This window comes from Poecilia mexicana, unplaced genomic scaffold (genome assembly GCF_051168715.1).
Source record: "Poecilia mexicana isolate PSO_F unplaced genomic scaffold, ASM5116871v1 scaffold_5, whole genome shotgun sequence".
NCBI lineage: Eukaryota > Metazoa > Chordata > Actinopteri > Cyprinodontiformes > Poeciliidae > Poecilia > Poecilia mexicana.
This window is the reverse complement of record NW_028263374.1, coordinates 32,345,383-32,367,331: the sequence shown is the minus strand read 5'-3', so window position 1 is coordinate 32,367,331 and position 21,949 is coordinate 32,345,383. Positions and strand designations below refer to the sequence as shown.

Here is a 21,949-nt window from a genome sequence, read left to right as displayed (position 1 = left end):
CTGACTAGGGGTTGTAAATAATGATGTTTCTTTCTCCACAATAAGGAGGTGCAGAAGTCTCCTACATGGCAATTTTAAAAAAAACTTGTGCTTTTCTGTAAAATGTTTTTGTGCTAAGATGAGGTGGTTTTCGGCTGTATCAAAATTTGTACATTTATCAGTATGTGACTATATTTGTTGTATAGGTAGATCTCATGCAAACACGACAAAGTCAACTTAGCAAATATGGGAAGATGGCAAATTTATGCACTTTTCAGGAGAATAGGCTGCTCTCTTTATTTACTTTTAATAAAGTAGGTCTACCTTTAGCCCTAACTCCACATAAGATAAAATAAATAAACTCACCAGATTCCCCTTTCTGCTCCGTAGATGGACTCAGCTTAGACCACCATGGTGTAAACTTCACCAAGCGATTTATCTCATCGTCTTCAAACAAGTCAGCTCTGAAAAAACAGAGATGTTAGCAGTCCCAAGCAACAGAGAAAATAAGGTTGGGGATTAATAATCTTTACTCACAAATAATGGTCAGAAGAGAAAGCCAATGCCTCTGCCTCCAGCCGAGCCCGACGTCTCTCGGATGCTAAAGTCTCCTCTGGGTTCTTGACATCAATCACGTCACTGAGTTCCTCCTTCAAGATATTCAGCATCACAGAAATATATTTGTATAAAACATCCAAATTTAAAATTTGGGAATGTTTCTCTGTGAAACCAACCTGCAATCGTCCAAACACTCCGGACCTTTGATTAGCAAAACCGTATTTCTGCATGGTTCCCAGCTCCTCTTCAGATCGATCTGTGTATCGATCCTGTTCCAGCTGCCAGTCAAACTCTTCTTCATCCTCCTCCTCCTCACCATCTCCTGTGGTTTCACTGCCTGTTTCTAGAAAAACAGGCAGTGAATGTTGCAACAGTCAAATGTTGCAACATTTACCTAAATTCAAAAGTGACTTCTTAAACACAGCAAACCTATGGAATAATTCCGGGACTCACCGGCACTCATATCTTCCACCAGAAGTTTTGCTGATCGGGAGCCTTTTGGTGCGAGGAGACTAGTGAGCATTTGAAGCCCTCCGAAGTGCTCCCCTCTTGTTTCCTTAGGAGCCTTAAGTGTGAAAACACCTACAGCAAAGTAACATGAAAGGAGAATTATAACCCTTTCAGAACTCCAGAGAAATAAGATCCAAACATGCAGGATACATTTATGTAAGCACACTTTCAGGAAGATTGCTTGTTAATTAAATATAGCATAAAATATAGCATGATGACTTGGTGGAGATACAGGGTGGTAATTATAAACATAGGACTTTCAGCTTGACAATATAAAGTGCAGCCACGTTGCCCTCCCACCAACACTCTTTGGTGTGGATGCAATTACTGAAGGAAGACAACATATTTTAGTTTCTATAAAGTGTTTAAAAATGAGAGCAGAGGAAGCACAGATATGTAGGGATCTGCTTAAATTTGAACTATATTTACTATTATATGTTGACACGTCTGCCGTTGATTCAGGCTGCAACAAACAGAGAGCCAGACATTCAAGATGGAACAGAAAAAGGCCAGATAAAGTTAAGTTATAGCCATCATATTTGCATGCATCCATCATGCTGGATGGACGCAGGTTGTCAAGCTTTGGTGGAATTTCAAAGTTTGATTAAGGGTAAAGATCCTTTACAAAAACAAATGGCTATTGCTGTTTTAGCAATAGTATCGGCACAAATATAAAATAGAAATTAAAGCCGCAGTAGGTAACTTTAATTGTATTTTTGACATATTTGTTAAAACTGTCATGACCGTATGCAATATGAGACAGATAAAATGAGGAAAAAAATCCAACTCCTCTGCCTCCTCCCTATGATCCAACTGCCATTTGCAAAAGTACACCCAGTCAGAGCCAGGAAGACGGTGCAAGTGCTGTCAATCATGCTCGTATACACAGTGCTCACACCGTTCCCCAAGCTCTCTGCTATGCTACAGCTCCTCCCCCCACAGTGGTGAGAATGACCACCAATGAGTAAACAGTTTTCTGTGACATTAAGTTGTTTGTCCAGCACCAGTTTTAAGTGTTTGCAATGTTCAGGTAAAGTCCATCATTTCTGAAAGTTGCGTATGCATAAAACATATGTAACTTTGCAAATGGAAGCTACAATTTTTACATATATTTTTTGGAATTACAAAACTTGCACAATTACAATACTTTTGAGGATCTGTTTTTTCTTTTTGTATCTAAAATCTAAGAATCCTATAGAGTACCTACTTTTACTGACCTTAAAACACATTAGCTCATTTGAAGTAGACTGTTGAAAAAGGTCAAATTTGACTGATGAGTTCAACAATGTAGCCACACCACAGAGATGGTCGCTTTAAAGATCTCATAAAATTTCAATGCACCCAAGTGTTACAGCTTGAACCAGTTTGCAAGAGAAGGTGACTAATTGCTTAAGAATGGAGAGCCTTCGAAGTGGGACGTTAATGATTGCTCATTAGAAGACTAAACAAGGACACTCATTAGCAGAAGCTTTATTAGCAAACATTGCAGGCTCATACTGACATTTTGTTAGCTACAGATATGCTGACACTTGGGTAAAAGACATATCACTGATGAAGAAGGCAGACACTACTATACAAATGTCAGAAATAATTATGTGACACTAAAATTCAAATACATATTATATATAAAAAAAGAAAAATAAATGCATATCTAATAAAAAAAGAAAAGTCACACATGATCTGATATGTGTGATCCATTATCAGATCAATATCTGCTTTTGTTATCCCAAAAGCAGATAGATTGCCCCCAGATAGTAACCATTGTAGCATCACAGAAGGTTCCAGTGGACATTTAAATGAGTGGAGTAACATGATCAGTTAAGTCAATTAACAATGGCTGATTTACTAAATCAGCCATTCAGCCCCATTCAGTGATGCCCCAAGTACCAATCATTAAAAGCAGCCAAAGCCCTGTCCCAGAATCTTGTTGGAATGTAACAAATATCAACAACAGTGGTTAAACAAAAGCTTTGACCTTAGGTTGTGCAATAAAGCTTTTCTTTACTCTGCCCCCATGCACTAAATGTGCATTCACACCAGCCTTGTTTAGTCTGCTTTAATCAAATTCTAGTTTGTTTCCCTAGAAACTCCAGCTCTTTTGGGGAGGTTTGAATACTCTGGGATGGTTCGAGTGCATATGTGAATACCCAGCGGAGTGGAGACCGCTCCAAAAGCAGGAAGTTGACTATAGCAGTGGTCCCCAACCTTTTTATTACCACGGACCGGTTAAGACTTAGAAAATTTTGCTGCGGCCCAGGGCAGCGGGCGGGGGGTGAACAGTCAGATAAGGCTTCTGCATGTTGGTGTTCCCGCTAAGTCCTGAATATGCCCAATTTGGGTTGTCTTGGCCATTTTATCGCAGCCTGTGGGGTTTTCCCTGACTGGGAACGAGAATACAACCTGTTGAATGTGACAGGTAGCCAATCAGAAAGCGCGGTGACGTAAGAACAGAGGGGAATCCCAAACAGCTGACATATCGCGCAACTGTGAGTCCGGTGGATATCAGAGATGATATGTGGAAATGTTTATTATTATATGTAAAGGTCGTTATTATATATGTCTATGTTTATTCAGTTAAAAATGTTAACTATGAAAAAACATAGTTGCCTCCAAATCATAGTGCAGCAAATAGAGCGGCTGCTCCCGTCTCTTTTATCCACCACCTTTTCTTTTTGTTACGTCTTTTATCTCCACAAACTATCACTATTGCTTCTACATCATCATCTGTGTTTAGTTATTCTAAATTCCCGTATGCGATGTTGGGGGTTTTGTGGATTTTCTTCTGGAATCGCAATGTTTGTGACTGGAATCGGTTCGTGTTGCTCCTGCCTTGGACACACGAACCGATCGAACCTGTTGTACTTTTATCAGCTCTGTGGTCACAGAGGTTTGGAGAATCGGCCGACAATTCATAAATCTTGCCGTCTAAACCAGACTTAAGACTCACAAGCTCTACTCATCTCCTCTCGACCACTGCCCAAACTCTCTCTGACTCTGGTCGTTTACATATTCCTTCAAAGTAAGATACAGATGCGACACAAAAACGAGCATTTTACTTTCGTGAAAATTTTAACTCACAATAACGACTAATGGGAGCTCTGAGCTTGTTTCTCTGCAACGAGACGGTCCCATCTGGGAGTGATGGGAGACAATGACACCCGAAGTGTTGCTTATATCCACAGCCTGCTTGGTCTCTATGTGGTGAAGCAGTTTGAAGCTTCATTGCCTCATTAGCAGCCGATCGCCGCATGTTACACAGAGCGGCTTGTAATGTTTGACTCACCTACCGGTCCGGGATAAATCCATCCTCCTGTCTCTTCTCTGGGCCTTTTCCCCTTTGCAAAGAAACTTTCCAAAGACGCCTGATCTGTTTCTTGCTCATTTTGCTGCTTGTGGGCTCACGCAAGTAACCGAGAGAATCCGGTTAAAGGATTTTCAAAATAAAAGATCCTCCAGACTCAAATAATACATAAAACGGAAATATTTAATTATTTCTTGAGCGGCCCGGTACCAATTGGTCCACGGACCGGTACCGGTCCACAGACCGGGGATTAGGGACCACTGGACTATAGCACAGAGTATTCTGGGTAAATACAACCAAAACAAAAGTGTGTGTTACTGGTAGCAGGAGAAATGGTTTGTGGTCTTTTGCCAAAAACAAAGAAGTCCTACAACCGCTAAAATTTGACACCACTCCATTTTGCAAAGAAGGATGTCAAGCTCAGTGTCTTCTTCAGAGGTTTTTGTGTTGTTTCTTTCAGTTGTTCTTGGTGCAGCACCACCACAGGTGAGGGGAGGGACCAGGTTTTTTATTTGGTTTATTTGACATATTGCAGTGAGAAAGCGAACTGAAAATGTAACAAATGTTCCAATTCATGTTTGGTTTTTGGAATAATCTGAACAGAGAGGTTTTGAACAAACCATAAATTTGCAAGACTTTCATGACTGAAACATATTATTTCAATAATGATCCGACCCACCTTTATCAATGTCAAACGTAGCCTTTTCTGTTCCATCTTCAACAATTCTTCCAGGAAGACTTAATCTAACAGTAATAAGAGTTTGTATATTAGAACCAAAATCAGCAAAACACAAGAAAACAAACTTAAAATCAATCACAGCTGACATTACATGCAAGTTATATTTGAAGCCTTTTTGCACTGCAGGGCTGGCCTGGTCCTATTGTACTCTGGCCCTGGTTGTTTTGCATTGAGCGGAGTATGATGTCAAAGACGAAGGTTAATCAAATTCCTGATAAAGCTGTCGAGGCAATCTACCCAGAGACTGTGGAGCAGTTTTGCTCTTGGTTGTCCCCTCCAGCTGATTCGGTACATGCTTGTATAACCAGCTGATTCGGTACATGTGAAGAATCTGAAGGAAAGAAGGATTTATCTTATCCTACTAAAGAAAGAGAAAAAAAATCTCATCTGAGTGTTCTGTCTGGTCCTGCTGAACTACCGCTGTAGCTTGTGGGATTCCCCTCCTGGAGGAGGAGTTGCTTGTTTTTGTTATTAGAGCAATTAATAATCAAAAAATAAATAAATAAAAAATTTTCTTTTGTCATTAATTTAACCCGGATTGCAAGCATCTCTGTTGCTCTGAGCATTTCACTGGCGGAGCAAATTTATTTCTAAAAGATAAGTTTATAGTTTATGCATTTAAAGCAGGGAGAGGGAACCAATCACATTGCTGGCACCTCTGCGCGTTGAAGCCCGCGCTGCCGCTGCTTGACCTCCTTTCACTCAAACTGGACACAGAGTGACCTGTATGGATATTTACATCAACCCCCTGTGAGGAATTATTTTTCTTTGGCGAACTCCACATTGAGGTAAGAGTTTAAAATCCACTGCGTTAGCTCTGGTTGCGCAGCTCTATGTGAACCGCAAGAATAACCTGTACTCGCGCTTTCAGACATGCACATTGAGGGATCGGTGAGAATGATTAATCTTTATAAACAAACAATTATGCGCTGCCCAGCTGATTTTTTTTGTTTTAGTAATAATTTCTATGTCATTATAATATGAAAAACACACAATTTCAACATGAAGTGATTTGTCTTTACAATAATATATATTTTAAAATGTATGTAGAAATTATTATTTTATTGATAAAAAGAAAAAAGATTGCTCTTGGCGGCCCCTGGTGGCCGCGGTAGGTGCCGCACGCATCGACAGTAACATGAGCTGCCATGCAATAAGCAGAGCATCCAAATGTCCAAAGCTCCAGTCAGAAGTTAAGTAAGCAAAACAATGTCTCAAAAATGAACTTATCCTTCAGGGAGGGAAAAATGAAAGAGGAAGAATAGAAAAAAGCTAAGACAAAGGTTTGTTTCAATGTGCCTTGGTTATGTAATATAATGTAAAAGATTTCTAAAGCTGCTAATAGAAAATTAGCTTGATAGCGACCTGGAACGGTCCAGTTCAACAGCCAAACATTTATGTTAGGGTCTTTGTGTTTGTGTGAAACTGAGTCTTGACTTTAAATGAGTTGATTCTCATGGTTGGCTCTGTATATTTCTGAGGTATTTTTGGCTTCAAAACGAGTTTGATAACATTTCATAACAATAATTAAAGCATCTCAACATTTGACATTGTCTAGCAAAATGTTTTTGCGTCAGACTACATAGCTGCTACATGGATGAGCTGCTCTGTGCTATAGTTGGGATTTGTTGTTTGCTGCTGAGCATAATTATTTTGTGGCTAAAACAAACATTATTTTTACATCAACTTCTAAGTTATGTGAAATTTCTGTTAAAATCATTGGAAGGTACAAAATCAGTCCAGTACCGGTACCGATCTATATTCGCAGGGGAGAAAGACTCACCTGGTATGAATTACATGTTTAGCTATTGGAGTTACACTTAAGAGAAATTTATTTAATCAAAGAATGTTATGAATATGTGTGTAGGGCTGCAGTTTTCTGGCCAATCCCTGGTTACCGATCTTTAAAAAGCCTGACCTGATCATTTTGATTTTAGCTGATATGAATTTTGTTTTGTCTGAAACGTTGCTAAATATAGCAAGAAAGTCACCGAGTTGGCAACAGTAGGGTGAATATTGTTAACTGTAAATGTGCAGACCTGACCTGGTTGGTCTGTCAGTCAAACCTCACTGTAGAGCAGAAGAGGACAGAGACTGATTTTTAAACCTTTACTGATGAAGATAAGCTGATACTTGCAGCTTCGCATGCAAGTATCAGCAGATCACGATCCCCCAAAATTAAGGAAATTGGCACCCAGAAATCAACTGGTCGATAAATCAGTTGGCCAGTGAAAATCCAATATTATACATGTATACAGGGCTTAAAGTAAAAAAAAATCCTGAGCCTGAAACTTATAGTGGTGATAGAAATTAACTATAGCGTTGCTATTCCCACAGTTTAATAAAAAGTGTCTTTGAATAGTGCAAACAATTGCTTCTAACAATACAATTAACAAGCTAAACACTCAAACTTAAATAAGACTTCAGTACATTTCAACTCAAAACAAAATGTAAAATGTCTGTGCCCTAAAGGTTTGCCCTACAGGCAAAAATCCCTCAACATTAAATAAGAGTCCTTTCAGTCAATGTTTTTGCAAGTAATTTAGAACATGCAAAATTACCAACGAAATCAGTTTCTCAACCTTTTTCGGGCCAGCGCCCCTCAGCCTTTATCCAGGTCCCTCCCGCCCCCCACCAAAGAATTTGTAGGCTACTTTACACTATTATTTTATTATTAATATCAATGTCAATATTGTGGATGTTTTGATTTTTATTCTTGTTTTTGTATTAATCATCAAAAATAATTTCCCAGAGAACAAAAAAGCCATGGGAATAGAAATTATTTTCACAGGTGTTTATGAAAAATTTAAGAACAATCAACTTAAAATTTGTAGGCCAACAGCAGCCAATCAGAGTGGAAAAAATATTCTTGTTCTTTGTCATTTTCTAGTTGTTAAATTTTCCACAAAATGATCAGATAAAAGATGTTCAACATGCCAGTTTAAACTTTGAACTATTTACAAACTGACTGAGCTCTGCAACATTAAAACATGGATAGAACTGTAACTACATTCATCATAACTCTTCTTCTCTTCAGTGTTTGTCAGTTTCTGGTGGTGCAGCTCTGTGCTGCCTTCAGGAGAATGGGACATCAGAGTATCATCCATAAAATTTCACCCACATGGCATTTACTGTGCAAACCAGAGCTTTCAGTGGAAAAACTAAAGTTCCTTTTAATACCATACAAATATGAGACAGAAACATGGATTATATCTTTATATAGACCTGTCTATTGATTTATAGATTAATAGTTTTACTGGACAGAAATTACAAAGAACAAATCTGGTTCTTAATCAAATCCTAATGAGTCAAATTGAAAGTGTCATGGAGTCATCAGCCTCATGACATTAACACTGACATGAAAAATACTACTGAAGAAATAAATATATTAAATCTTATTAAAAACATAAATAAGTGATAAGTTATTTACTGTTATGGTCTCTAAGATATATTTATTCTCAGTATTAGATATGGTCTCAACAAACTCATGCCACTTCAACATATTATTTTACCTTTTATCTGGAAATAGTGTCTGTTTATTCTTGCCATACAATCCTCTGTATTAATTATTGCTCTAAAGGTCTTGCCATACCAGTTTATTTCTCTGTATTTACTTTAGTTTCTTCTTGCATTTTCTTCTTCATTTCTATTTAGTTTCCTTTGATTATTATCCTCTCTTGGTTTATTGCTATGTCCACTTTAGTTTATTTCCTGTTGCTAGATTTATTTGATCATTTATTGATGCTCACCATCCGTAATCTTCACTCATCACCTGCTGCGCCGCCTAATCATCATGTTTCACATCATGTGTTGATTTTTCACTGTTCAGCGTCGGATTCTCTGTTTTTATGCCATAATTCACATCTAGTTCGTCGCTCTGTTTTATGTCCCACTTCTCCTGTTTCAGAGTTTTGCGCGATGTGCGCGTCTTTTTTATTTTATTTTAACCCCCTAAGGTGCAGGGCGGTTGGGAAACGTATCGATGGGGAAAAGGCAGACTGACATAAACCTTTTAAAACAACGGAAACAATTTCAGTATTCTGATTATCGACATTTAAAAGTGCTGTGGTTCCGTTGTTCTGTCACACCCTTTTCATACCGGACCACTTACAGCACAGGTGTTAACACTATAAAATGAACGCTCTCTATCGTGGAGGGATTTCTTTATTTAAATGGGTTCATTTTTCAGATGGATACACAGTGAGGGTATCGTGATTTTAGTAATTACATGTTTATAAGAGATTTTCTGTTGTCCTTCCATGGAAGCGGGCAGCATCCAGATGGAAATAAAACACTTTTTAATATAAGTTGCTGCTTTGACATGATCACAGAACCGCCTAAACATATGTACAAAAATCCTCAATAAAACATAAAATATTAGAAAATCAGACACCAGACAAAGTGAATCACAGCAACGTCATCAGCCGGTGTAACTCTGACCTGATGCAGTGAAGCTACTAGTAGCAGGAGCGGAGCTGCGCCAAGAAGCTACAAACACTGAATAGAAGAAGAAGATCTGCCATCGATACAGTTGCAGCCAAGAATGATTTAATGTTACACAATACAATTTTAGGAAGTTGCTCAAAGTCTAAACTGGTATTATTGTGATTGTAAGGTGTAAAGTTTACCTTCGACCAAACGCCCCCAAAGAAATCCCAGCGCCCCCCTTTTGTAAAAATTTCCGCCAGCTTCCCGTCTTGTCCCCTTTCCTCTAGCCATGCCCAGCACCACCTGTTTTTAATTCCTTTCTCAAGTAAACGTGTTTCTTTACCGGGTGAGACAAACTCCATCTTCTTTCATATAGATAGATAGATAGATAGATAGCATTTATTGTCACTGAACAGAATTCAACGAAATTTCCATTGCAGCTCCCGTGCAAAAGGTCAAATATATACAGTATAAATAAGCAAACACACAATAATAATAATAACAATAATAACAATATATACAACTAAATTAACTATATCGCATTTGATTTAACCGAACACATGCACTTCTTTTCTACAAAACGTTTTAGTCATTGGTAAAGAACACAGGAGCTAGAATTCTGATTGGCAGACATCTTTGTCTGTTATCTACAGTTTAGTTGAGGCAGGCCGTTTGGTCCAATGCTCGCTTTGCTTGGAAGTCTGGCCCCCAGACGGAGCTCTTTACCTTAAGTTTCAAACGTCTGACTAAATAAATCCTCCTTATTTTAATTGTAAGTAGTTCTTTAAATGTCCTGTGAGATGATATACTTACCCATGTATCCATAACAACCGGAACTTTCAATGTCCAGCAAGTTATTTTCGCAATTTACCGTCTATTAAACGAGTGCCCCCCAGATTAATGAACTCTTTGCACCTCCGCTTCCGCGTTTGGGGAAAAGCGTCTCGATTGTTTCCGATCTATTGAAAATGGCCTTTTACATTAGGTGCTTGCAGTGCGTGGCCAAGGTTTGTACATCGATCCGAAGCCCCAACAAGTCAGCTGGAGAAAGGTTTTAGATGTACGCCTCGTTATACATTCACTGATATGAAGGTGAGTTTTACTTAAAACTTTGTGGCTAACATTAACGTTAGCTTATGCTAGTAGGCAATATTCTCTGACATTGTTCTTGTAAAAATGTGCTATTTAAGTATCTAAACATTCTAACGGACAATGTTTTTCTTATTTTCAAGTATATTATGTGTGTTTATTGCCGTAAGTGTCACAGACTAACGGGGAGGTCACGGTTCGGGCTTTTTACTTCCTTAGCACGACGAAGCACAACAAACCTCATATTTAACAGTAGCGCAGCTCTGGTGTCAGAGATCTGGTTCAGCTGTTCAGGTTCAAAGTTGCTGCTTTTCGAAAAATATGACCGTGTTGCTTCATGTCTCCGTGTTATTTCGTTTTATTACCTTTGCATGTTTCTTGTGAAGAGCTCAGATAGGACGGTGTTTACAGCAGTATGTACAGGCGGATCAGTTGCTCGGCTGTCTGGCTCTGGTCTGCTCTCTCGTTCCCATAAACTCTTTCAGGCTGAATACAGAAGTGATTCCATGGAAATAACTCAGGGAGGCTCCTTTATTTACCATCCGTATCCCTGGTATTTTTAGGCTGATCCGGAGTGAAGTGAAGGCTGCAAACTTTGTGTTGTGCAGCGTTAGCTTTAACTGGTAGTGGTAAATATTTACAAGCCACCATCTTCTTAATTCAGGATCGCTTGGAAATTAATGAAAACTTAAAAGCCCATTATGTTAGGAACACAGCAATGTTCATAGTATTGCGTTTTTTGCATCTGAAATACAACTTAGACTTTTCTACCAGTCATGGTAACTCAAAGCGGAAACAAGTGAGCCGCATTAGCTCCTGGAGATGTGACGTCAACGCAGTAGGTGCAAAGAGCCCATTACACTCTCTGCAGCTGCAGCTGTGAAGTTGCCGTATTAACCCGATACTTGCTGGAAAGTGCAACGTCTCCCCTTTCAGAAACCGTTGGAATTTTTCAGATAGTGCTACGTGTGGCGGAATTACGGTACTGCAAATTTAGATGTGTCGCCGCTGACACGTTCCGGTCTAGCCCGGAGACTACAGTTTGGTTGAGGAGGACCGTTTGGTCAAAAGCCGGAAATCCGGCCCCTGGCCGGAGCTCTTTAATCCCTGTGTATATAATGTAAACAGCACTGTCAGAGATGCAATAAGTTTATAGCAGGTGTGTGAATGATCTATTGATCAGACTGCTGATTGCAACCGGTCCACGTTGTTAGCAGAACTAGAAGGCCCCAAAACCAAATTTCGCTTAGGGCCCCATGGAGGCTTAGGCCGGCTCTGCGCTTCACACTTGTTTTATATTATTTTATTTTATTTTTTAGTATTATTTTTCCAGTTACACAAAGCATTAAACCATATCAAATGCTTTCTCCACTTAATGGAGTTAATGCGCATGGCCAAGGGGAGATCTGAAAAACCCATCCTATAAACTTGAGAAACCGAAACAGTTTCTGTGGCTCCTATTAAAAACTCAGCAGACATGAAATGGAAGAGTTACTAAAACTACATTAGCAGCATTAAATTAAATCTCCCATTTGTTGCGCATCTCTGCACGCAGTGCAGCGGATTTAACTCATCATGCAGGGCTGGTCCAAGGCTGTATGAGGCCATGAGCAGAATTTGACTTAAGGGCCCCTCTTCTGCTAAAAACATCAGCAAATCTAACAGCTTCTGTGTTAGATTTAGTTAAATCTGGGAGAGGGGAGTGGTTTAATTGGCCAGCCTATAAAGCAATAAGTTATATTTTGCAGTTTACTAATTTGTATTTGTGAACAAACATAACTCAAACTCAAAGATTAAACTCACAGCATCAGAATGAAGCTGTAGTAACAAAACAATCTAACTATGAATATTGTTCTTTGAACTTTTATAAAGTAAACTTGCCAGTTCCTTAAAATCTTACATTTAAATGTTAAACAACTTAAAATATTTTAATTTATGTATGCTGAAATCATTAAATCAAATTTAGCAGCATGGATAATCTCAATAAATAAATGTTGCATTTATGTGCATGTGGTCTGTGTTAAAATATTAGCATTTATGGGCCCCTGAAGACCTGGGGGGCCTCATGGAGCCGCTGACTTAATTTGTATTTAACAGAAGTGCAAATAATTAATGTTCATTTTAATTGAATTTTTTTTATTTATTGTTTTTAAGACTAGTTGTGGGTTTAGACAGCATTTCACTGGCGATGTTTTCCCGTAACATATAATTACCCAGTAATATTTTTACTTTTTCTGTCTACTTAACATCTTTTAATACAAAAACACGGTGGACTGCCTTGGTGCCCCGACCACTGAGCTTAGCAAGTTTTCTGGGGGAAACTCTGGTCATTAGTATCATTTACAAACTTACAGGTAAGAATAGATTATGACAGGAATTTTTTGATGCCTCATGTTATAACAGACATTGAGAAAGTCTAAATACAAACGCTCCTTGACCCAGAGATCTGGAAGAGCACACATCTCTGTCCCGCCCCTGCAGCCAATGTACCCATCAACAACTGACTCCAAACCAGCCTTGTCTGGCCAGCCTGACTGGAACTACAGCTCTCTGGGATGCAGGGAGCAGTTGGGACCGGGCTGGAAATGCTAATGCAAAAATGCTCGCCAGCCCACCTCAGGTCAACCCAGGTCAACTGTGCAGTGTGACTTTAGTAAGAGTATATTACTCAACTCACCTAAGGAAGTAGGGCTTTGCATAGAACTTGAAGTCTGCCCCATCGATGAACAGGTCAAACTCTGACGTTCTGGTGTAAGGCACTCTGATGCAGATGGTTAGATAATCTGGATCCTGACTCAGGTCAAACGCAGGAGTGATCATGATGTAATACCGACCTGCAGCGTGAAGACTATGGAGGACCAAAACTGACATAATAAGAAATAAAAGCATAAATATATATTTAGTTTTTCCTTGTCCTTACACATGAGTTTCTGTCAAGAAATGTATACATTTTCTTTTTCATTTACCCTAAACATGCGTTTTTGTCAAGAAAAGTAGATATTTGTTTTGTCATTTCCTTATACAAGCCCTCCTTTTGTCATTGTCTCCTGCATCATTATGTTATTAAGGAGAGCTGCTTCTATGTCCAGCTCCTCTACTATTGGTCAATAGAGCTTTGGAACCAACGTCACTATTATATATGTCAGACGTTGTGAGGTGCTTAGGTGCAGTCACTCGGTGCCATCTTTACAGGCCACAGATCAAAACAAACTTCATCAAGCTTTATCAAACTTTATTGTGTTACTGACTGCAGTGAAGTTAATTTCAAGTTGGATATTGGATATTCCAATGGCTAATTTCGGCCAGCCGTTCTCCAGCTCCCTCCTCAAGCACTCAGAGGTTCACTTAGGGACTGTCAACAAATCTCCGAACCAAACACTCCTGTCAAACAAATGTTAATAAATGTCTTGCCTTGTGACCAACTGATACAAAAAAAGTGGTAATTCATGAGACACACTACCCTGTATTAAAATGTCAAGTCATATTCAAAATTTTAAATAATTTTAATATTAAGTAATCTAATATTTTCTTCAATAGCTTCCATATTGCGTGCCACATTGACTAGAAATCTGTGTGTAATTGTACTAAACTATATAGATGAGGCACATGCATTTTTATTCCATTTGAACTAATTTTTTATTTTTGTTACCTATTTTTTTTTTTAGTTTAAATTAAGTATTTCTCTTCAACAGCTTCTAGGTCATGTGACCTATTCAGTCAAAATCAGTGTGAAATTGTACTACCAGTCAGTACAGATGAGATACACTCATTTTTCCCATTTTAGATGTTTAAAATTTTTTTTACGTTATTTTATATTTATAAAAATATGATTGGTGTTTAATAGCTCACGTGTCATGTGACCCACTGACAATCAAATTTAATTTTTATAGCACAATTCAACAGCAAAGCCTTTCAAAGGTCTTTACATCATTAAAAACACAAAGTCATGTAACATAGAATCAACAATAAAAACATTTTACATTAAGGTTTGTAAATTTGTAAATTGATTATGTTTCAAATATAACCCTAAACAGGTGGGTTTTTAGTTGAGATTTAAAGGAAGTCAGTGTTTCAGCTGTTTTACAGTTTTCTGGAAGTTTGTTCTAGATTTGTGGTGTATAGATGCTGAATGCTGCTTCGCCTTGTTTAGTTCTGGTTCTGGGGATGCAGAGCAGACCAGAACCAGAACCAATCAGAAAGTTGGTACAACTACAGCAGATCTTTAATGTATTGTGGTGCTAAGCTGTTCAGTGATTTAAACTAACAACAATATTTTAAAGTCTATTCTCTGAGCTACAGGGAGCCAGTGTAAGAACTTTAAAACTGGTGTTATGTGCTCCATCTTCCTGGTTTTAGTGAGAACACCAGCAGCAACGTCCTGGATCAGCTGCAGCTGGAGGATTGATTTGTTGGACAGACCTGTAAAGACACTGTTGCAGTAATCAATGTGACTAAAGATAAATGCATGGATGAGTTTTTCTAGATCTTGCTGAGACATAAGTCGCCTAATTTTCTTCAGGTGATAGAAGGCCAACTTCGTGACTGTCTTAATGTGGCTCTAAAGGTTTGGGTCAGAGTCCATCACTACTTATAGATCTACAACTCTAGATCTATAACTCAAGATTGTTCCTCTTTAGGTCCAAAGATAATAACTTCAGTTTTGTTTCTATTCAGCTGCAGAAAGTTTTGACACATTTATCTGTTTTAAGCATCTATTCAGTGACTACAGAGGTTCAGAGTCACCTGAAGACATGGTAATGTAGAGCTGTGCGTCGACAGGGAATAAAAAGGGTCAAATCAAATAACAATGAGTGTACCTCATCTGTACAGACTGGAAGAACAATTTCACACTGATTTTAACTCAATAGGTCACATGACCTAGAAGCTATTGAAGAGAAATACTAAATTTAAACTAAAAAAAAAAAGGTAACAAAAATAAAAATTTAGTTCAAATGGAATAAAAATGCATGTGCCTCATATATATAGTTTAGTACAATTACACACTGATTTCTAGTCAATGTGGCACGCAATATGGAAGTTACTGAAGAAAATATATTATTTAATATTAAAATTATTTAAAATATTGAATATGACTTGACATTTTAATACAGGGTAGTGTGTCTCATGAATTACCACTTTTTTGTATCAGTTGGTCACAAGGCAAGGCATTTCTTAACATTTGTTTGACAGGAGTGTTTGGTTCGGAGATTTGTTGACAGTCCCTAAGTGAACCTCTGAGTGCTTGAGGAGGGAGCTGGAGAACGGCTGGCTGAAATTATTGTTCATAAATCCCCAAGCAAGCGGCTCTTAGCTCAAGGAGTAACCTTGAGCTAAGAGCTAACCTTGGCGGATATTGTAATATTAAATATCCAACTCAAAACTAACTTCACTGCAATCGGTAACACAACAAAACCACCGGGATAAAGTTTGTTTTGATCTGTGGCCTGTAAAGATGGCACCGATCAACTTATTTATTTATTTTTTTTTTTTTTGACGCTTGAAAGATCACTTCTGAATTTTTATTCAAAAGGTTTCCATAATATTAAAGCACATTTGATCACTTACAAAAAGAGCTGCTTGATCTAATGTGAAGGTAACAACATGGCTCCTTCTGAACGCAGGTGTTCAAAAACCAGCCTAGACAGAAACTCAACCCTTCACAAACCCTCTCTGAACCCTCCCCCCGCACCGAAACACGTCAAAAACGCTTAAAAGCAAAACACATTGATACACAAGCACAAACATAATACAAAACTAAACCATGTAAGAGTAGGTCTGTCACGACAACAAATTCTTCTGGACGATTAATTGTCTCAAGAATTATTGTGATATTGTTTGAAGACCATTTTAAACTGATGTAATGGTAATGACATAATAATGCAAGCACATCCTGCCAAAAATAAATGCACTTTATTTTCAAAAGAATACTAAAAACTGGAACTGGTAAACAAAATAAACAAAATCAAAAACGAAAATAAAATGGACTCTCAGTCTCCATTATCAAAAAATGCACTTGAATAAAAACTAAACACAACATAAGACCAAAGTGGAAATAAAAACTACATTCAACTAAACGAGTGCAGATTATGAAGTCTGTATACTACATTGCCCTTCAATAATCAATAGATTTAGATGGAGAAGACAGGTATATCCGACTACCTAATGCAACAGTTCACCCCTCCCTTAAGCCCAGTTCACGCTACACAATTTTTTTGCTCCGATTTCCTCCCTTACAACAATCTTCGAAAGTCCAACGGTCGTAACCGATCATCCTGTGTGTTACGACTGATTGGTCCAGTCAGGCCGCTCTGATCAGGCATATTCAACATGTTGGATTGTCTTGGCCCCATTATCGCAGCGTGTGGAGTTTTCCCAGATTGGGAGCGAGATCACAGCCTGTTGAATGTGACAGGTAGCCAATCAGAAAGCGCGGAATCCCCTTCGTGCTTTCTGAGGGGAAATTACGAAGGGGAATCCCAAACAGCAGACACAGCTCAACCCAAAATCCAGCGGACATCGGAGATGATATGTGGAAACATCAATTCAACATTTTGTGAGAGGAATATCCACAGAAATGACAAGGAGCTGAGTTGGAGCAAAATTGCTACCGCAGTTGATAAACCCGGTAACTTTTCAGCTGTTCATCGTTAACGTGACATAAATAGGTTACAATGATAAGGCTATAAATGCACCCGCGTTCGTTTACTTTAAATTCATGTCTGATATAGTGGGTTTTTACGGAATCTTAAATCTGAATGTTGGGGAGAGAAATCGGTTCATGTGTGGTGTGTTGCTCTTGTCGTGTGGCTGGACACACGGCATGATTAAACCCGATCGAACCCGTTATACTTACGACTTTTTTGTCGGCTAGTGTGTCTCTCAGGTTTTGAAAATCATCATCGACCGACAATTCCAAAATCGTGTAGTGTGAGCTGAGCATTACACTAAGGAAATAAGGAAGGGAGGGTCAGTGGAGAGCACCAGAGTTGAGCTTTATTCATTCACTGTCATCAATACAAAGAGAAAAAGGCAGGAAGAAACGATAAAGCAGATAAATTAAAATGAGGTCGATAATTTTCTTTTATCGTGCGATTAATTGATTTATTGTTTATTGCGACAGGCCTATAAAGAGGACTAGTTTTTACAATAAAACCTTGTATCTCCCAACTTACTTGGATGTTCTCCAAACGTTTGGTACCTGACAACTAGAAACTACACACTCTACGAAACAGGTATGCCCCTTTTCCACCGGCTCTACTCGGCCGGCTCGGCTCGCTTTAAATGCGTTTCCACCAGCCCTTTTCAACGGGGCTGGCCCTGCTCTTTAGGGCCCTGGTTTGGTAGGTGACGCAAGCTTCGCTGCTGTTCACTGATTGGCTGAGGGCGTGGACAAGACGGCGCAGCGGAGAGAGAAGGAAAATGAAGGCGCAACGTTTGAAACTCGCTGCAACACGAAGTGATGGAAGATACAAACAAGCCGTTAACTAAAAAAAGATGCCGGCTTTTTTCTTTGCTTCGGATTTCAATATTCAGCGCCAGCTCCAGCTCGATGGAGCCGTGAGGAATGAGTCGTTTTTGTCAGTAGTGGAGCGAATGTAAAGCCTCGTTAGCCGGGAGCCGACAGAGCCTCACGGTGAACACCGACGCAGACGCAGCTGACGCCGCTGCTGCTCTCCAGCCAGGTGAGAAGTTTGTAGATATATCTGTCTGGTTTGTACTACATTTTAGGTTGCATACATACAGTCATGGAAGACATTTAAAACACAAAGTCTGCTGTATTTTTATTGCTCAAACACAACATGCGCATTTTCTGAAGACACTCGGTTGCACATTACAGTTATAAATAACTCAATAGTGTACAGCATTTTACCTTCGCTTGTTTCTTATCTTTGCGTGAATCTACGTGCTTCGATCGTTTCTCATTTTGCTGTTGCATCTGAGTTTCCCCCATTGCGAGATAATAAAACATGTTATATGACATCCTATTATTGTAAAATGGCTAGATATCAGTTCTCGGTAACACTTTATTTGAAGGGGGGTGAATAAGACTGACATGACACTGTCATAAACACATGTCATGAACATCAGTAAGCCTTCATGAATATATATGACTGTTGTCATAAAGCGTCATTCGGTAAATTATGACACTTTTAATACAAAGTTGACATTATTCAAAATGTCTTTGTTATGACAACTTGACATTAACCAGGAAATCATTACTGATATAAATTTGTTATAAAAGTATTATTGATTGCACTTTAAAAATTAGGTAACTTTATGTTATTAAAGGTAAAGTTTAAACAGTAATGATTTCCTGGTTAATGTCAAGTTGTCATAACAAAGACATTTTGAATAATGTCAACTTTGTATTAAAAGTGTCATAATTTACCGAATGATGCTTTATGACAACAGTCATAAATATTCATGAAGGCTTATTCATGTTCATGACATGTGTTATGTCATGTTTATGAAAGTGTCATGACAGTCTTATTCAACCCCCTTCAAATAAAGTGTTACCCAGTTCTCTAATCAAATTATGAATTAGTAATTGTAGAATGAGCAATAAACCTGAAGAAAACAATAGTGGTATTTTATCCATGGCTGTATGCATGCATAGGTCTAAAACTTACAAGTAATTACATTTTGTCTTTAATTTACACTATTCCAGTTATTTATAATTCTGTATGGTTGGATGGTAAAAAAAAGGGGGTTGCATGTATATATAAAGTAACATGTCTGTTTTAAATAATTCCTTATGTGTATGTAACTTCCACATTAGTAACTATGTTATTTATCTACATTTATGTGCTATAAGCTATAACATCTGATTACTTTTCCCAGGGAGCAGAAGGAGAGCAACATGGCTGACATGATGTTGTGTGAACCATCAGAACAACAGGATCTCCTTCAGGAGGAAGCAGCTACGCCCCCCCACCCCCCGCCACCAGGAGGCGGTACCCTGCAACAGAGCCAAGTAGGCCGGTGGAAACGCGGTCACTCCGAAACAGAGCCGAGCCGGGTGTTGAAGTAGAGCCGGTGGAAAAGGGGCAGTAGTGATTTCTCTGTACATGAGGGCTTCTCCGAATGCTTCCCTTCCAGTTGACTGGATGGCCTTTCCCAGCGGAAGGGTCAGAGGTCATCAGGTGAGCACGAGTCCCGGGTAAAAGCCCAGCAGGAGGGCCTGGTGTTGGCGCTCGTCATGAAAACTGGATCTGCTGTACGGTGGGAATCTGTGGGTATGCAGTGGTGGTGTACACCATGACATTCTGCTGCTGACCATCTGCTGTGATAATCCCAGCTGGAAGCGGATTGGCGAAGCCGTCGTCTGTCAGATCCTCACCCAGACTTTCTCCCACTGCCACCCTCGGCATCCCCTTCTTCCCCTTCATCGCCTCTCTGAGCTTCTGCAGGTAGAGCTTGAGGGGGTCGACGTACATGTTGAAGCCCAGCCTGGACACGGCGAACAGGAGGTCCTCCCTGTTGATGGTCTTCCTCTTCTCATGGTGGTAGCGCTCACTGGCTTCCGACATGATGAAGCTGATGAACTCACTCACACACTCCTGCACACCCTCTTTGGCGTCTTTAGCGATCTTCCCAGTATGTGGAACAGCGTTCTTCATGATGCGAGCCACATTAGCAATAGGGAGGTAAATGTCCTGTTCCCTGTAGTTCTTCTTGGTTCCGCTGTCTTCATGGTCATTCATGTTCTCTTCTCCATCATCGTCCTGGGGGTGGAGAACATAATGACTGGACGCCATGTATTCTCCAGTCATGCCCAGCTGAGAGGCGTCTGTGGTTGAGCTGTCTCTGTCCATCTGCAATGAAGCCCTGGTTGGTTACCTTCCTCGGCACCGAGCGACCTAAACGCCCCACAACGTTTGATGCAGTGACGTTGATTCCAAAGCTCTATTGACCAATAGTAGAGGAGCTGGACATAGAAGGCAGCTCTCCTCATTAACATAATGATGCAGGAGGCAATAACAAAAGTAGGGCTTGTAAAAGGAAAAGACAAAACAAAATATCTACTTTTCTTGACAAAAACGCATGCTTAGGGTGAATGAAAATAAAATATATACAGTGATCCCTCGTTTTTCACGGGGGTTGCTTTCCGAAAATAACCCGTGTTACTTTAGGTAACTAAAGTAGTTATCTTTAGTTTTTACAATTATTATACAGCATAATTAAATACTCTACATTGAAACCAAAAGAACAAAACCTGTTTTCAGGTCAGCAGATGTGTGTGTTCATCAATCGGGCCTTAATGTGATCCGGAGTCATGTCCTTAAAGCGTCTCCTCCAACCTGCCCCGTGAGATTCACAGCTGTATCTACGACAGAGCGATGGAGCTCGTCAAGTGAGCCTCCGCTCGGGTTCTGCTGCCTCTGGCCACAGTTTTTTCCAGTTGGCATTCAAAGTTTCAGTTTCCATCTCCTGAATGGCCAAGCTGTATTACTTATATTTAAATACCGTAACGTTATTGGCACACAGGTAGAGAAGGAGCTCGGAGACTGTTTAGCCAATCAGGATGCACTGTGAAAAAAACTGCACAAAAAAATCCGCAAAGCAGCAAGAACGCGAAAGGTGAAACGCATTACAGCGAGGGATCACTACATTTCTTGATGGAAACTCATGTGTAAGGACAAGGAAAAACTAAATATATATGCTTTTATTTTTTTATTATGTCAGTTTTGGTCCTCCATAGAGACAGCAAGATTCATCAGTTCACTCGCTGCATTCCAACTAAAGGCACCAAGTTTTTAATATAGCACCCAGCTCGCCACCTGGTGGAGGACGTGGTTGTTGACAATTTGGTCATATCCTCCTGACTAACAGTAGTAGTTCATTTTTGTCCTCTGTAGAGGACATTTCTAAACTTGAATAGGTTTTATGTACTGACAAAGGTTTGAGCAGAAGAATTTTTTTTGGACAAGTATTCCAGCGTATAACATCCAACATATTTCCCGGGCATTAGCTTTATCATTAAAAGCACAAAATTTTCCTGATACTAGGCAAACCCAAAGATGAAGGCTTAAAATTACTTTTTAGCGCTAAGTATCTGTAAATAAATAGTTTAATTCGTTTGTACGTGGCCCGAAATTAAACATAGGCCACCAGCATCGTAAATTATTAGATGCTTGTCCAAGAAACAAAACATTTTGCCGCGGACACAAAACTTATGGTAATTCCAATGGTTTTTAAAGGGAGTTCTGTTTACAGTTAGCTAGCCGATGTAGCGTACAGGAAGCTAACACGTGATGTATGTCCTCGTGCCTTTCAGTGTAGCAGCTGAAAGAAGATTTTTGCTCAGTCCCATGCGCTACAGGCGAACTGTTTAAGGACACTGT

General features: G+C 39.3%; 1 protein-coding gene and 1 pseudogene across 5 annotated transcripts in view; both read right to left on the bottom strand.

Moving 5' to 3' along the window:
• The window catches only part of shq1 (SHQ1, H/ACA ribonucleoprotein assembly factor), an 84,218-nt gene that overhangs the window by 62,147 nt on the left and 122 nt on the right, over positions 1-21,949 (bottom strand). For 2 of the 5 annotated variants that reach the window (XM_088005924.1, XM_088005926.1), the window contains exons 2-7: positions 13,282-13,468; positions 5,028-5,092; positions 991-1,119; positions 714-880; positions 517-629; positions 346-443 (exon numbers count right to left, since the gene is read on the bottom strand). In XM_088005924.1, the coding sequence (XP_087862050.1) occupies positions 346-443; positions 517-629; positions 714-880; positions 991-1,119; positions 5,028-5,092; positions 13,282-13,424 (715 nt within the window). In that variant the 5' untranslated portion in view covers positions 13,425-13,468. Of the gene's footprint in view, positions 1-345; positions 444-516; positions 630-713; positions 881-990; positions 1,120-5,027; positions 5,093-10,969; positions 11,239-13,281; positions 13,469-21,949 lie in introns of those variants that run through there. The other 3 variants (XM_088005925.1, XM_088005927.1, XM_088005928.1) reach the window with 3 other exon arrangements.
• Positions 19,362-21,930, bottom strand: LOC106911759 (nuclear transcription factor Y subunit beta pseudogene; annotated as a pseudogene).